The 14,433-nt window shown below is 54.0% G+C and overlaps 5 protein-coding genes across 5 annotated transcripts; 4 read left to right on the top strand and 1 right to left on the bottom strand.

Moving 5' to 3' along the window:
• Positions 1-255: 255 nt before the first annotated feature.
• Positions 256-1,683, top strand: LAESUDRAFT_664801 (prim-pol domain-containing protein; the record flags this gene model as incomplete). The annotated part of the gene is made up of 5 exons (XM_040905152.1): positions 256-480; positions 527-915; positions 970-1,198; positions 1,252-1,504; positions 1,556-1,683. 5 exons carry the CDS (start codon positions 256-258, stop codon positions 1,681-1,683), a joined length of 1,224 nt encoding a protein of 407 aa, XP_040758792.1.
• Positions 1,684-2,051: 368 nt separating this feature from the next.
• LAESUDRAFT_731637 (FMN-linked oxidoreductase) lies at positions 2,052-3,680 on the top strand. Its single transcript, XM_040910083.1, has 5 exons — positions 2,052-2,395; positions 2,455-2,550; positions 2,606-2,927; positions 2,990-3,121; positions 3,179-3,680. Exons 1-5 carry the CDS (start codon positions 2,101-2,103, stop codon positions 3,387-3,389), a joined length of 1,056 nt encoding a protein of 351 aa, XP_040758793.1. The 5' UTR covers positions 2,052-2,100; the 3' UTR covers positions 3,390-3,680.
• Positions 3,681-6,369: 2,689 nt separating this feature from the next.
• LAESUDRAFT_764082 (kinase-like protein) lies at positions 6,370-7,545 on the top strand (the record flags this gene model as incomplete). Its single annotated transcript, XM_040913380.1, has 2 exons — positions 6,370-6,690; positions 6,748-7,545. The coding sequence occupies 2 exons, from the start codon at positions 6,370-6,372 to the stop codon at positions 7,543-7,545; spliced, it is 1,119 nt and encodes a 372-aa protein (XP_040758794.1).
• A 1,204-nt stretch (positions 7,546-8,749) lies between these two features.
• LAESUDRAFT_731642 (uncharacterized protein) lies at positions 8,750-9,292 on the top strand. Its single transcript, XM_040910084.1, has 3 exons — positions 8,750-8,883; positions 8,934-9,092; positions 9,145-9,292. The coding sequence occupies exons 2-3, from the start codon at positions 8,972-8,974 to the stop codon at positions 9,180-9,182; spliced, it is 159 nt and encodes a 52-aa protein (XP_040758795.1). The 5' UTR covers positions 8,750-8,883; positions 8,934-8,971; the 3' UTR covers positions 9,183-9,292.
• A 1,745-nt stretch (positions 9,293-11,037) lies between these two features.
• LAESUDRAFT_731645 (NAD-P-binding protein) lies at positions 11,038-14,413 on the bottom strand. Its single transcript, XM_040910085.1, has 5 exons — positions 13,808-14,413; positions 11,937-12,050; positions 11,751-11,884; positions 11,284-11,443; positions 11,038-11,221 (listed from the first exon to the last, which is right to left on the bottom strand). Exons 1-5 carry the CDS (start codon positions 14,288-14,290, stop codon positions 11,204-11,206), a joined length of 909 nt encoding a protein of 302 aa, XP_040758796.1. The 5' UTR covers positions 14,291-14,413; the 3' UTR covers positions 11,038-11,203.
• Positions 14,414-14,433: the final 20 nt, after the last annotated feature.

The following is a 14,433-nucleotide window of genomic DNA, read 5'->3' on the forward strand; positions in this document are numbered from 1 at the left end:
ACAATGTCTTTCTATTGTTTATCCTACGCATGTTTGCGATCCGAGTCTGAACCTGCGCGTGACAAATACGCGTGACACGGACGCGAGTAGTCACAGTGTTACGCGACGCGTTTCGCATGTGGCACTGGTGGCGGCGGCGGCGAGAGCCTTCCTCGACTCTATGTACACCGTCCACGACCCTTTCCTCCGCTTTACTCTGCCACCACTTGCTCTATGTCGATCCACAATGAGTCTGAGCCAGTGACCCCGGAGATCATGCTGGCGTTCTATAAACGTCTATACCCATTCAAGTCGATTTTCGCCTGGCTTAACCATGAACACGTCCCTCGAAACCTCTTCACGCATCGAGAATTCGCCTTTACACTCCAGGGAGACGTCTATTTACGCTACAACTCGTTCGATAATGCAGATGGCCTGAAGAAGCAAGTCTGTACTCTGAACCCCACGCGTTTCGAGATCGGGCCAGTCTACAGTGCAAGGGTATGCGCTTATGCTCTGCTATGTGAGCAGCTCTGACGTAAGACAGCCCAAAGACAAAAAGACCGTGCGCCCTTCAAACTTCACCCCTCAGCTCCGCGAACTCGTTTTCGACATAGACATGACCGACTACGACACCATCCGAACTTGCTGCTCCGGCGCGGACATCTGCAAGCGGTGTTGGGGGTTCATCGCGGCAGCCGTACACGTCCTGGACGAGTCCATCCGCGACCAATTTGGATACAGGCATCTGCTGTGGGTTTATTCCGGCCGACGTGGTATTCATTTGTGGATATCCGACAGAGAGGCGATGGAGTTGACGGACGAGCAGCGGAGGGCGCTTGTGGGGTGTTTGACGGTGATTCAGGGAGGGAAGGACATGCACAAGAAGGTGAATGTCCGTCAGAGTGCTCGAGCGGTGCTTCCCCCGTCAATCAAGTGAGTCGTCTTGGGACTGTGCGTAGCGTAGCTATGGTCTGATTGGACGTGCAGGGCGACCGTTGATCCTCTCGCCTCGATGTTTGGCGATCTCATCCTCGAGGACCAAAACTGCTTCGCATCGGAAGAGGGCTGGGAAGCTCTCCTTCATCTCATCCCGGACAAGTCTGTCGTGGAGACACTACGCAGACGATGGAGTGATGGCCCTGAGCGTTCGTCCTACGATAAATGGGATGATCTCAAGAACGAGGCTCGCAAAATCGAGAAGGGCACTCCTCGGCGTGTGAGTCAGTAACCGACTACATCATACGGAGGAACTGACACCGCGCCTCGCAGATTGCACTGCAAAACGCGATGGAGGACATCATCCTGCAGTACACATATCCTCGTCTCGATGCCGAGGTCTCAAAGCACAGGAACCATCTGCTCAAGGCGCCCTTCTGCGTGCACCCAAAAACGGGCCGCGTCTGCGTGCCTGTGGACCCCGAGACCATCGACAAGTTCAACCCAGAGCGGGTACCGACGGTGAGCCAGTTGCTCCGAGAGCTCGACGAGCTTGTGCCTGAAGAGGGCGCCGAGCATCATTCCGGTACGTGATGGACTGCGAGAGCCGTCACTTTGCTGATCGCCTCTGCGGCAGACTGGCAGAGGACTTCGTTGAAGCCGTATGTCGATATGCTGGACGGACACGTCGCGGCGTTGATGGAGGTGACTAGGCAGGTCAAGCGAGAAGGTCAGGGCCAGCGGCTGCCTGTGGAGGTTTGGTGAACACTCTGGTGATGGAAGCAATGGGGTCGGGTTTATTTTTTGGAGCCGTCATCTTCCCTTGCACTGCATATTGCAGTTGTGCTGTCACCACTTGTAGCGAGATTCTCATTGGCGAAGTTCGAGACGCATGTTTGGTGCCACGTCCTTGCAGTGCCAGATGTTGTTATTTCAAAATCATTCGTCAGGACCTGTGCGCGGTACAGATGTTGTTATTTTATCCATTGGCTTCGTCAGTATTGCAAGCTCAGCGGTCGGAAGAAGCAAGACATTGTGGCGAAGGGCGGCCGCGAAGTATTCATGCCCACGTGAGCATGCGTATGCGTATGATGGCCTCAGGCTCTGAGCGCAACTTTCTCTCAACCGAGGAGCGTCATTCCAGCTTCACTATATCCCGGACATCGCAGGATACTAAGAATGATGTCTAAGTCTGACTGCTTTCCCTCAAGAAATGTGCTTGCCAGCATAGCGGCACCTATGGTCAATCAAAGCGATCTCCCTTTCCGGAAGCTTGTTCGAGGCTACGATGCTACCCTGGTTTACACCCAAATGCTTCTCCCAGAGAGACTGCTTGACGATCAGGAATATTTGGACTTCCATCTGCGAGGTCTCGGCGGTCCGGAAGATAGACCTGTTGTGGTGCAGCTTTGTGGAAACGATCCGGAAACGGTGGTGAAAGCTGCCCGGAAGATGCAGGTACATTGTGACGCAATAGGTGTGCTTTTTGCCAGGATCCACGGAAGACCCGAGCCTATAAGAGTTCAAGCTGTGCAGATCTTAATCTCGGCTGTCCTCAGGAAGCAGCGCGAGATGCCCATTACGGGGCATATTTGTTAGGCCAGAAGGATTGGCCTCTTGTCGAGAGTATCGGTGAGTCGCTCGTTGAATCAATTTGTGATTTCAGATTAATGTGGTCGCTGCTCAGTATCCTCAATGTCACACTCGCTGATTGTTCCTGTTTCTGCCAAATTGCGCCTTTGTCAGCCAGCTTCCGCTACTCTAGATCTTGCCCAGCGGCTCGAGAACGTAGGTGCATCTTGGATAACTCTCCATGCCCGGACTGTCTCTGCACGACGGAGACGACAGGGGGCAGCCGATCTAGAGCAGGTGAAGAGGCTCAAGGAGAACTTGACGACACCTGTGGTCAGCAATGGCAATGTGCGACTCTGGAAAGACGTAGAAGCCAATCGTGCAGTGACTGGAGCGGATGGCATGATGGTCGGCGAGACGTTGCTCGGGAACCCTTGGTAAGGCAGAGAGCCTTCGTACATGTGTTCTGTCTTTCCACTGATGGTCACTGTCTGGACAGTCTTTTCGCAAACGTCCTCCCTGATCCCGTCGACATATCGCGAGAATATCTCGACTTATGCAGGGAGGATCCAGGTACAGCGACCATTGAAACGGTGCGAACTCACGTTAGGCACTTCATCGATCATCAATGGTCCGTCCAATCCGCTTCTCTGTTCCTGAAGTATCTCACTTTGGAAATCCTGAATAGTAGTCGGAGACCATGGTTCAACAAGTTCCGCGCTGAATTGACTCAATGCGAATCACTGGACGATATCGAGTACACGCTGCGGAAGGTGCAACGGTGGCGGGGCTTTTCTCCTTCCGCTGCAGATCCTGCCGCGGAGGCTGAGGAATGCGAAGAGGAACATGAGAAAACACTGGACGACGTTCTTGATGCGATTGCCCTTCTCAGGAATTGAATGCCTCCGAACGCTTAATCCCGTTTCTCTCTTGCGCGATGTATGTGCCTTCGCTTCAGTTCACTGCTTCAAATGCGCGGACTTGGCTCGGTGGTATTCATGCTTCCGTTTACGCGAAAACCTCCTGGTTAAAGGTCCGCACGTACGGTCGCTGCCTCAATGTACTGTTCTTCTCGTGAGCTGGCATCCGTTGTTCTTTCCACTCGGGATCTGACAGTGCACGCTTTCGGACCAAAGCCCACTCACTGCTTCCGCACTCTATCATGATTGGTGGTTTTTATACAATCGTCCCTAGCATGTTCGCATAGCGTTTGTGGTGGCGTTCGAATTGCTCAACTATCCCAGCCTTTCACGTCGCTGATCATTGCAGTAGCTGCGCACTGTCGATGCCTATTCAACGTATCATAAGTCTGCAAGACACCAACGCAAAGGTGCCCTCTCACTCATCGGCCCGTGCTATTGCAGCCGCTGCGGACGTTTACTTAGCGACGACCAACCGCCTCCCCTGATCGTCGCTCATCAGCCCGCTATACATTGTGCGGCAGCATCGCTCCGAGACCACCACGCAGCTATCTCGCGAACTTTTTCTCACACGTTTGCAGTTCTCGAGCTTCGCGTTCGCGACGCCTCACGCTATTGCATATTCCGACAAAGCCGCTGTATCCCATCCAACTCAGCGAACGAGAGGCGCGGAGGACCTGGGCCCACGTCAAGGTCCAATCATTGCATACCGGACTATCGGAGGACGGCCTTCCTTGATGAATTGAACCATATCTCGTCTGTAAAGCTTGATCACTCGCCTGCAGCTGCGGGCTGCACTTGTAACATAGCCGACATGCAACACGCATGTTGCATGTCTCGCTCGTACGGCTGGACGGGTCGAGGTGCTTCGCGAAGTTCCATTGGCCTCGAAGCGAAATCACTGCCCAGGCTTATCTTTTGCTCTGGCGAATCAGTGTGCTGATTGGATCTCAAGGATGGGGACATCCGTCCTATCTTCACCGTCAATAACGTGGGTCCAGAAAGAGATTATGGCAAGTCCGCGTGTTTCGGCTAGCTCAGCATAACGTATCACAACGGAGGCCTCCATTCAATGCAACAACGCGCTAACAGAGGCGGCTTCACACCCTTGGAGGATCATGCGTTGCAAACAGTGTTCTTTTGATAGTCGCAGAAAGCCATTGACATCGCCGGAACATGCGTTAGTACGGTTCAATTCGCGCTGCTACTGCTCTCACGCGCACTGTCTGACATACAAGAGATCCCAGGCGAATTCCCACCCCAGACCCTCGCAGGATCGTCCAATCAAAAGCTACGGGGAACTCCCGTGTGATGGGCCGACCGCTCCCAGGAGCCGCCCACATCTTCAGGGCACAAACCTCAATGCCTGATATGCTCACGGCGCTACGCCTGACCTTCTGTTCTCGACGCCGCGTCCAGCACGTCCGCGGGCGCGTACCTGTCAGAAGCCCGACCGGCCAGGTATCCGCACCGTCTCCCTATCGCTGGACCGTGCACCTTCTGTCGTATCTATATCTCCGAGCGAGCATGACGCTCGCATATGAGATGCGATAGCCTTTGCGTTCCCAGCGGCTGTGACCTGTGCTATGATCTATGGGAGCGTTCCCACGGCATGCTTCCGCTGGCCATTGGCCGAGCTAACCCCTGACGGAGGTGCGATCTTTCAGTGCATGGAACGAGCCATGAGTGGTGTCGCTCTGCATAATGGTATTCGTCCGAAATTCATGGCTTTCGGCGTGAGAATGGAGAGCGTAGAGCAGAGAAATACTAATACTTCAAATGCGATACAGTCTTCTTATCGGAGTGTGTTCTATGAGCAGAAGTCGCTACCCCAGCAGGGACCCAGTGGAGAATATGCAGCAGTCATGAACTCCATTTTAATACCGCAAAAAATAATTGTGTTCGAGTCAAATGCAGTCCCATAAATCGAAAAGAGAGACTCGGCGAGAGTAGTGTGTGCGGGCCATCAGCCGCAACGGGATCGACATCTGCGAGATGTTTTGGAACTCCGATCTCGCTTCCGGACACCAACAAACAGATCCTGACGCAACCTCTTTCCTGCACTCGTCGTTGCCGCCTGCTTTACAACATTGTTAAGCCGTTATGGATCCTACTGAAGCATCTACACACCAGCTTCCCCATTTCATCGAGGAATACAAAGCGCTGTTGAGCAACAAACGACGTATGACTGATTATGTTCGTTGTTTTCGTGCTTGTCTCGCCCCTTTACTTCTGATTTTCATTGAAGACAGAAGAAGAGCTTGCGATATTCTTTGCAAAGAACTATGTAAATTTCGGTTCAGAGTCCCGAACAGATCTTCACTCTATCGATCGTGACTGGTTCGAATTGAGCCACTTGCTGCAGGTTGCGTTCGATGCCAACAATGGTTCAATGTGGCAACATCAAGGGAGGGGATTCAACAAAGTTGATGCCAACGGAATTCTCTTTTATCAATTTGCGGTTTACCTAGACACGTTTCTCTCAGAAAAGGTCTCCTGTAGGTCGTAAGTGTCAAAGTATCTGCCGTTTCACTGAGAAATAAAGCTCATTTATGGGTAGCGACGAAGTCTGGCCGATCATGCAGGTAGTTGAAGTTGGAAGCACGCGCTACTCGTATGAACCTAAGAGCGATTTCTCCATATGGACACACAAGTTACCTCGTCTCACAGTGGATGTCTGTCCGAACAACTCACCAGAGCATCGCATTCGTATGCTTCTTCAGGGAGCGAGTGCGGTTCGTCTCGCCAACATAATTTTGGACGACAAAGCGGAGGAGTCTCAGAAGAGGACATTTGTGTTAATGGCTGTTTATTTCACTGAAGAAGGTCACGCCAAACGCTGTCTTCTGTTTCAAGACAAGGTTTCGTCAAAGGCATGCGAGCGAACTATAATCTCAGTGAACCTGAAGCCTGAGTTGCTGTCCTTTTTTAGGTCTACAACGTAGAAGACCAGTTTCGCATGTCTAACAAAGGCGAAAGGCTTCAATTTGCATCCGAATTGTACAATCTGTCATCTTACCTGGAGGGAGAAAACGATGATAAATTTGCAGGCGTGGCTTCCAAGGTCGAGGATCTCAACACCAGCATTCGATATCAGAAATGGCCGCAGTTCAATTTGAAGAAAAGCACTGGGCGCACTCGCACTGATGGGACGGAAGGGCGATCTGACAATGGCCAAGATGGTAATGGCAGTGATGAAGACGACGAGTTTGAAGCAGAAGGATACGAGTTGGTACCTGATCATTTTGAGTGTGGAGGCACATGGGAACCGTTGTACAAGGTTTGAGCGACGGGGAACTGAATGCTTTGAGAGCTCACACTGACAAACATCTTGCAGTTACCACCTCACATACGGACTGTACGTCGTGTAGGGGACTCCAGCGGGACGGAATTCATCGCAAAACGAATCAGCGACAAATCGAACGAGCTGAAGATCCTCGAATTTCTGCGCACGATAAAGCCGCCATCGAATCACATCATCACTTTACTCAAAACAATTAGAACAAGTTTGGGGAAGTACCTCATATTTCCGAAGAGAAGCTCCATCGACGAGGAACTCCAATTTTACGCTGACGGCGGTGTGCTTCGCGGCAAGTTCGTTCAGCTCAGCCGCGATCTGGCCAAAGGGCTAGCGTTCCTTCACGAGCACGGAGTAGCTCACCTGGACATCAAGCCCGAGAACCTTGTCTACACCGTCAGCTTCCGCCTGCAGATCATTGACTTTGATATCGCTGTCCGAGTCAAGGATGCAGACCAAGAGATCAACGAGTACTGTGGCAGTCCCGGATGGATGGCGCCGGAAATTGGGGAGGAGAACGGTCCGCCAACCATGTACAGTCCCATCAGGGCCGACAGGTGGTCTTGCGGTCGTGTTTTCTACGTCTTCGCTGAGAGGATTAGGAGGAACGGGGACAAGGATGAAGGCCTCATGGCCTTTGCGACACGGCTGATGGACAAGAATCCGCGGCGTCGACCGTCATTGCTTGAGTGGTCCGAACCGTCCAATGCGCCGCCATCGGGCAGTGGAAATGGGTCGGAAAAGGACGAGGAAGAGAGACCCGAAGCTCGGAAGAGGAACGCTGCGGAGGTCATTGGCGAATTGACGAATCCGGAGAAGAGACGCAAGGTCGATTGAGAACAAGTGTGCTCAAGCAATAGTGTAAAGGCAAACATTATGCCACTAAACTAAACGGTGTCATCTCTCGACTGAAAGAATGCAAGCATACCATGTGCGCCCGTTTCTCGTCTTGGAGATCTTGCTCTGTAGTCGTTTCAATACTTTGCGGCCCTGTGCAAGATGAACAAGCAATTATCGAGTCGACCGACTACATTATCTGCACAGAGGAAGTCATAGAACAGCCATTACTCGAAGAACGTACGGATATCGGCTCGGAAGATGGACGCTATGTACGGATGGAACCTATCAGGCTGGTTGTACAGTGATCAGAAGTCGTCGTGTTGGAGCAATTCGAACTCAAAGTCGCCAGGTTGGAGGGGAATGCCGCTGGGTCGAGCGTATCTGGATCCGAGGTCACTCCACGACGATCGATCACATTCAAATTAGTTGCTGCAGAGAGTTATCATCCAATAGCATTCACCTAACGCTCCTTGAACACCTTCGATGACCGCATCGACGGCCAGTCCTCCACATTCCATCCACCAAGCGAAGGATACAGTGACATTAATTGAATCGGTACTCAGATCACACATGGACAATTTGCGTCGTCTTCCGAGTGGTTTCATCAAGTTCGTGATCATCTTCTTCGCCTAAGTGATGGTATGAGATTACTGAAATTAACTCTGGCTGCCACCTTGTGGCCCGCATGAATGACAGACTTTCGTTTCTTCGCAGTGTTAACATCTGCCGTCTACGGATAATATACACATTTTTTGAACAAGATACGGGAGTCCTTCCGCTTTGGACAACAGCAGATTCAAAAATTGTCTCAGCGGTGAGATAGTCACTTATGGCGAAAGCAACACATTCTTTGACCATTGTGTGAACGGAAATCTCAAGTCGTGACAACATTGTACAAAGAAGAAAATCATCGGAGAGGGTATATGAGAAGCAGAGTTTAACGGAAATGGCACATCACGGCTGGAGAAGAAAGTACGGATGATATTGTACCGGACGTCGACTGTCGCTCGACTTATTGTGCCGCAGAAGAGAGAAAGACCATTTCCGAGATGCAGACAAGAGCCGTGAAGTTGCACAAACGAGCGAAGTTGCGCAAACGAGAGATTAGAGGCCGGGTCACGTGGACAAGCGCTCCCCGACGCGTAGCGCGATTCGCGCGACGCGGCTAGCACAGACATTCTGTCAACCCACCGGCTTGTCTCTGACATCCCATTCCTGAGGCCGGTATATAATGCAAGCATGGTGCAGAACAGCCCTCGCATGCAACCGCCATCATACCTTTCACGGATGCCGCTTTGCGGGTCGACTATATTCTGCTGATTGACAAAGCCTGAGGTGAGTCGGGTTTCCGCATCGTGGGAGGCCTATCGCATGACGTTGCACAGGAATTTTACATATCAGATTTCATTATATGTGCTGTAATATGCGCTCTCTGTACCAAACTGGGAGAGAAACACTTGAGGACGCCGAGGTCCTGATGCTAGGTGGTTATTGTCGCAGAGCCCATGTACGGGACGGCATGAACATACTTGATCTTGAACGCGGTACGAGTCATACGCAATATCGTATGAACGGCCTCAACTGATACAAATTCAGAGTGGGGTATCTTGACTTTATATCTCTTTGAGGTATAACTATTGAGACGCGACGGTATGTCGCGCGCCTCTGGACTGAACGCCCCACAATGCAGTCTCCTTGATAGTGCTGGGGTGAACAATTTGCGGGAGGGATACCCCCTGCAGCGTGGGCATTTTTCGTGTCGCTTCATAACGTTACTCAGTGTTCTACCTCTCACATCGCCTTGTGCAGCCCTTGTAAGCTCCTGATGACTTATACGGTGCACTCTTGCCTCTTTAGCGCAATTATGTTCGCAGCTTTTACGGCCTTCTCCCTCGAGAGGGAGCTGCATGTGATTCGATGCGTCGCGATCACGCTCAAGTAGATTTAAACTCAGCGGCCTCGACCACGCCATCGAGAGAACGTCGGGTCTCTCCTCGGGGATTGCAAGCATCATGTGGCAAGTCAATGCGTACAGTACTCCCGACAAACAACGTTATTTCGTCAACCACGGCCAGGTTCCGTCTTGAGAATGCTTCCTCAGCTCATCAGGCAATAATTGCTCTTCTGATCATCTGACGAGTTTTACCGGCCCTTCGAAACAGAGGTGCTCACCTGTGCTCACCAGGAACCTTCTCTACTCTCTCGTCTACGGCCACCGCTCGCTACTCCCCTGGCACATGTACATGGCCTCCGCTATCCAACCAGCACCCTTCAGGTCCTAGACTAACCTAGAAGCCGGAACATTCTCTATTGCCCTCGAGAAGCCACTTTCTTGTGAACGGTGCGCACATCGGATTTAAATTTATCGCACAGTTACACGACGCTCTCGACGCATCGGCCAGCGCATCCGGCGTGTAGGGGGTGCGCACACGGATCCGCATTCCCCGTCCTTCTCTGTGCATTCAAAAGCTTATCTGATTAATAGGCTTGCGGATGAGCGAGTCTCGCCAGTCCATGATGGGGTTCGCGTGTTCGCGTGAGCGACGCTCTGCTAGCCCGCAGTATCAGTCCAGGCCTCGTATCGCTGCGTTCCGCTGTACACGTTTTTCCGCAAAATGTAATTTTCAAGCTGCCGTGCATGGACTGTGAGAGTCGATGTCTAGCTTCGAAAGATCATCTCGGTTTCGGGTGCATCCTAGAAGGTGATGCCCGCGCGGTCGCGAGCACCACTCCGTGATCCTCGATAAAAATTTTCCAATGGCTGTTTTGCTTACCATTTACCATCTACTTCTTCTAGCACGGATCACGGCACGAAGTTCAGATCATGCCCTTGCTTCGAATGCCTACTCCTGGACTTCGCAGGCCTCAGTACCTGGCATCTGCCCGCTCCGCCGACCCTGGACGTCGTTGTGAAAGCCTTCGGAAAACACCGCTAACTCTCTATGTTCCAAATTCCTCTTTCTCATCGCCGGCATCTGCGCCTCAGAACGAAGTACGCCCTGAGCAAGGTAGGAACAACGTAAACCTGAACGCATCTTTCCGTCCCCCCATCCGCCGCCAGATATCCAGGCTCACCGGGCCGGTACAGAACGAGGTCCAAAAAAACCGCCCCAATTGAAAACATGCTAATCATTCATCATTCTCCGTGCCTGCCTCTCGCCTCGCTTACGCACGGTATTCGCAGCTACCGACCACCGTCGTCCGCGGCCACCTCCAGCCAGCCAGCCGCCCTCCACCGGTCCGACCCTCCGCACCCCCATCAGGCATCAGGGCTGATCGGACGAACCGATCTCAGGGGGCCCAGGTCCGATCGCAGCACCGGTATCCCGCAATAAGATCTCCCTGTTCGTATCTCGGGACCGACTCCCGGGGGAGCGCAAGCACGTGATCCTGCGCGCGAGGCGAACCGGGTCGGTTCCTCGGCGGAATGGGGGCCGCCTCCCACTGCTACGCCACTAGCGAGTCTCGCTACTGAATGGAATGGAGGACGCGCGGAGGATCGCGCAAGATTGGGATGCGAACGAGATACAATTCAATGCTTAGCGCGCAATTGGTGCTGATGTACATGATTGGAGCGATACAGCTAAAGTCACTTGCTTCGTCGGCGAATTCGTCTCCACCACGCTTCTTCTTCCGTCCGACCAAGCAGGAAGGTCTACCGTCCCATCCAGCCCTGTGATGCAGATCCCAGTCAGCTTATGCGTCCAGGATGGTCGTGCGATAGGCAAAACTCACTCCGTCGACGACCAGCAGCTCTCCACACACGTACTGGCTCGCCTTGCTCGCGAGGAAGACGACGGGCCCCGCAAAGTCCTTGGGCTCGCCCCACCGCCCCGCAGGTATACGCTCCGTGATCTGGCGCAGGCGCGTGGGGTCTTGCAGCAACCTCTCATTCCTACGATACACAGTGGTCAGACGACAGTTCCTCCGTGCCCTCAGATATCCACCGCAAGCAGCCGAAGAGCGAAGATTGGACAGCGCATGGAGCAGAAGACGAGGATGCGGTGCGTCGATGGGTAGCCGACCGAGCTAGTGCGCTGCACTTCGGCGATCATCGTACTAGGACGCATGCATGCTCCGAGATGCGTCCACCTGCGCTAGCCTCGACACGGCATCGGCCCACCATTCCTCCGCAACGGGAGAAGGCGGGGCACCCAACCCTACCCCTGGGACGTTCATAACATGAGGATGTGCGCGCTCACATGTCCGTCGCGATATAGCCCGGGCAAATGCCGTTCACCTGCACATTGTCCTTGCTCCATTCGTTGCTGAGCGCCTTCGTGAGCTGCCCCAGCGCGCCTTTCGCTGCCGCATACGCCGGGACCGTGAGGCCGCCCTATCACACATAATGAATGCGCGAGATAACAGCGGAACGCGCTACACCATACCTGGAACGTGAGCAGCGAGCAGAAGTTGATGATCTTCCCTCGTCGGCGGGGAACCATGTGCTGGCCAGCGGCCTGGGAGAGCAGCCAGACCGACTTCAAATTCACATTGATAACCTGTCAAGACGAAAACGCAGGGTTATTCTCGTGTTCCTTCATTCCAGCGGGTAGAATCAATAGGATGACGATGTGAAGTGTAAATGGGAGATAATGATAGAGCACGTCGAGAAAAGCATGAATCTAATCAGAGACACGCGCCTGCCGAGGCGATGCGCGCCGATCAAAGGGGCAATCGATGCAACGAAAGGCACAATCCTCATACGCCTCCCACAGCCGAGACAAGTCGCAAGGCTGTGCGCATGCCCGCCTGCGTTGTGAGAGAACGGAGAGGGAGATAGAACACGCATAGCCGCCCCTCGACACCCCACGTGTCCCCAGCCGAACCAGAAGCGCACGACGATCTCTGGCTTGCCCGGAAAGGCAAACATGGCAGTGTACGGTCGCAACGCCCGTTTCGCATCGACGTCGAGGGACGAACGTGGCCACCAAATGTACATGACGTCAGCCATAGCCCGCGCCTCGACCGGGGACGAGGCGCAGAGGCTGGACAGCGAAGCGAAGGGAGGGGAAACACAATGGAAGCAGAAGCGCGGAAGGTCGCTCGGACGGACGACGAGCGGAACGAACTCGGACTTGCCCCTGGTGCAAATGCGACAAAAGGCGTTGGCTCGCACACCGATCGCGATCTGCGTGGCCCAGCGAATGGGAACGGAAGGAGGGGAGGAACGGGGTGCTGCGCGCGATGAAGCGGAGATGAGGAGGGGGGAGATGCTGTGGACGGGCAGACGGACATGAGTTGGACCGGGCAGCGACGACGCGCTTTACCCTCTATGTCCTGCGGCGTGGCTCATCCCTGACCTACCAGAGGATGCACGCCCACCACGTCGGGCAAATGACGCGAGCGGCAGGCCGAGGCGGTCGATATGGGGATCGCGAGATCAATGAAAGAACGTAAAATGCTGAATGGAAAAGTTCACGATGTGCGATTCGTCACTCGGATGTCGGGACGCGAGTCCAGGGTAGAAAGCCAAGAGCCACCAGGCACTTGGCGCAGAAATGTCATAACCCTGAGAGCACAAACAGACAAACCGATACCAGAGACAAGGAGGCTCCGGTGCGAGAAACAACCGGCACAGGACGAAGACAAGGGGACGGGGGGTGGAGAAGTCCATAGCGCTAGTCGCAATATGGAGATTGATACAGCAAACACCGCGAATCAGGGTTCCACAGCAGGATAGCAGGTCCCGCATGTTCCGACCCCAGTCGGCAATGGGAATAGAGCAGTTTCGCTGCACTGAACGCACCGAAAACACGCGGCGGGGCGTTCACATGCCCGCTCTCACGTCCTTCTTCCCATCAGCCTTCGCGCTCTGCCACCCCAGGGAATGGCGCTAGACTGTGAACGAGCGATAGGCGTGGCCGACACACGAAAGTTCAGGCGTCTGGTACCATGCAGATACGCGCTGATAGAAGAGGTTACGTTATATGCGCCGGTCAGTGAAATCAAGCGCGAATCGGAGAAGTGCGTGAACATTAGGGACTAGACGCATAGAGTAGGAAAAGAACCATGTACGGTTGCGTAGGAGGCAAGTGTGCGCCTGAGGACCCAAACATGCGGAGCAGAAAGGACGCACTAAGGAGAGGGAAGCGCGCACGTCACGCCGGCAGATTACGAAGAGGCAAACGCTTATGCAAATGCAAATACAAACGCAAACGAACGCGCGGAACCCAATTGGGTTCCGACAGCCCGCAGGAGAGGAAATGAAAGAAGCGAACGGGGCAAGGAAAACGGAGAGATACGAAGGCAGACGCACATCGTCCCAATCAGCCTCGGGGAACTGGACGGCCGGGGATCTCCGCTGGATGCCCGCGCAGTTGACGAGGACGTGGATCTCACCACCCATAGCGTCGAGTGCGCGCGCGAAGACGGTCTTGACGTCCTCGAGGTCGGCGAGGTCGCACTCTACGACGCGGACGGTGCGCCCGAGCACAGCGATCGCATCGCGCGTCGCAGTATTCTTCGCGGCAGTGGAGGGGCGCTCGACGAGGCACAGATCGGCGCCCGCCTCGGCGAGGGCGATGGCGCAGGCAGCACCGATGCCTAGGGGAGATAAGACGTAAGTTGGCGAGGACAAGACAGACGTGTTATCGGTAAGGGGTTGCGCGGAAGGGTATTGGCTAGTGGAATGGAGGAGTGGAATGGAGGCGCACGTACCGCGACTAGCGCCTGTGATGAGCACGTTCTGACCGGCGAGCGAAAAGAGTGCTGATGCTGGGAGATTTGGAGTCGGATCCATGTTGCGCGTTTGAGCAGAGTGGCCGCCATGTTGTCGCGCAGGTTAAATGGACGGATGACGAGGAGGAGGAGGGGAGCGAAGTGCTGGCCCCCGGGTCGGCAGGCGCGCCGGGGATCCGAAGAGGGAGAACGCAATCACATCAG

The sequence above is a fragment of the Laetiporus sulphureus genome (assembly GCF_001632365.1).
Source record: "Laetiporus sulphureus 93-53 unplaced genomic scaffold LAESUscaffold_67, whole genome shotgun sequence".
NCBI lineage: Eukaryota > Fungi > Basidiomycota > Agaricomycetes > Polyporales > Laetiporaceae > Laetiporus > Laetiporus sulphureus.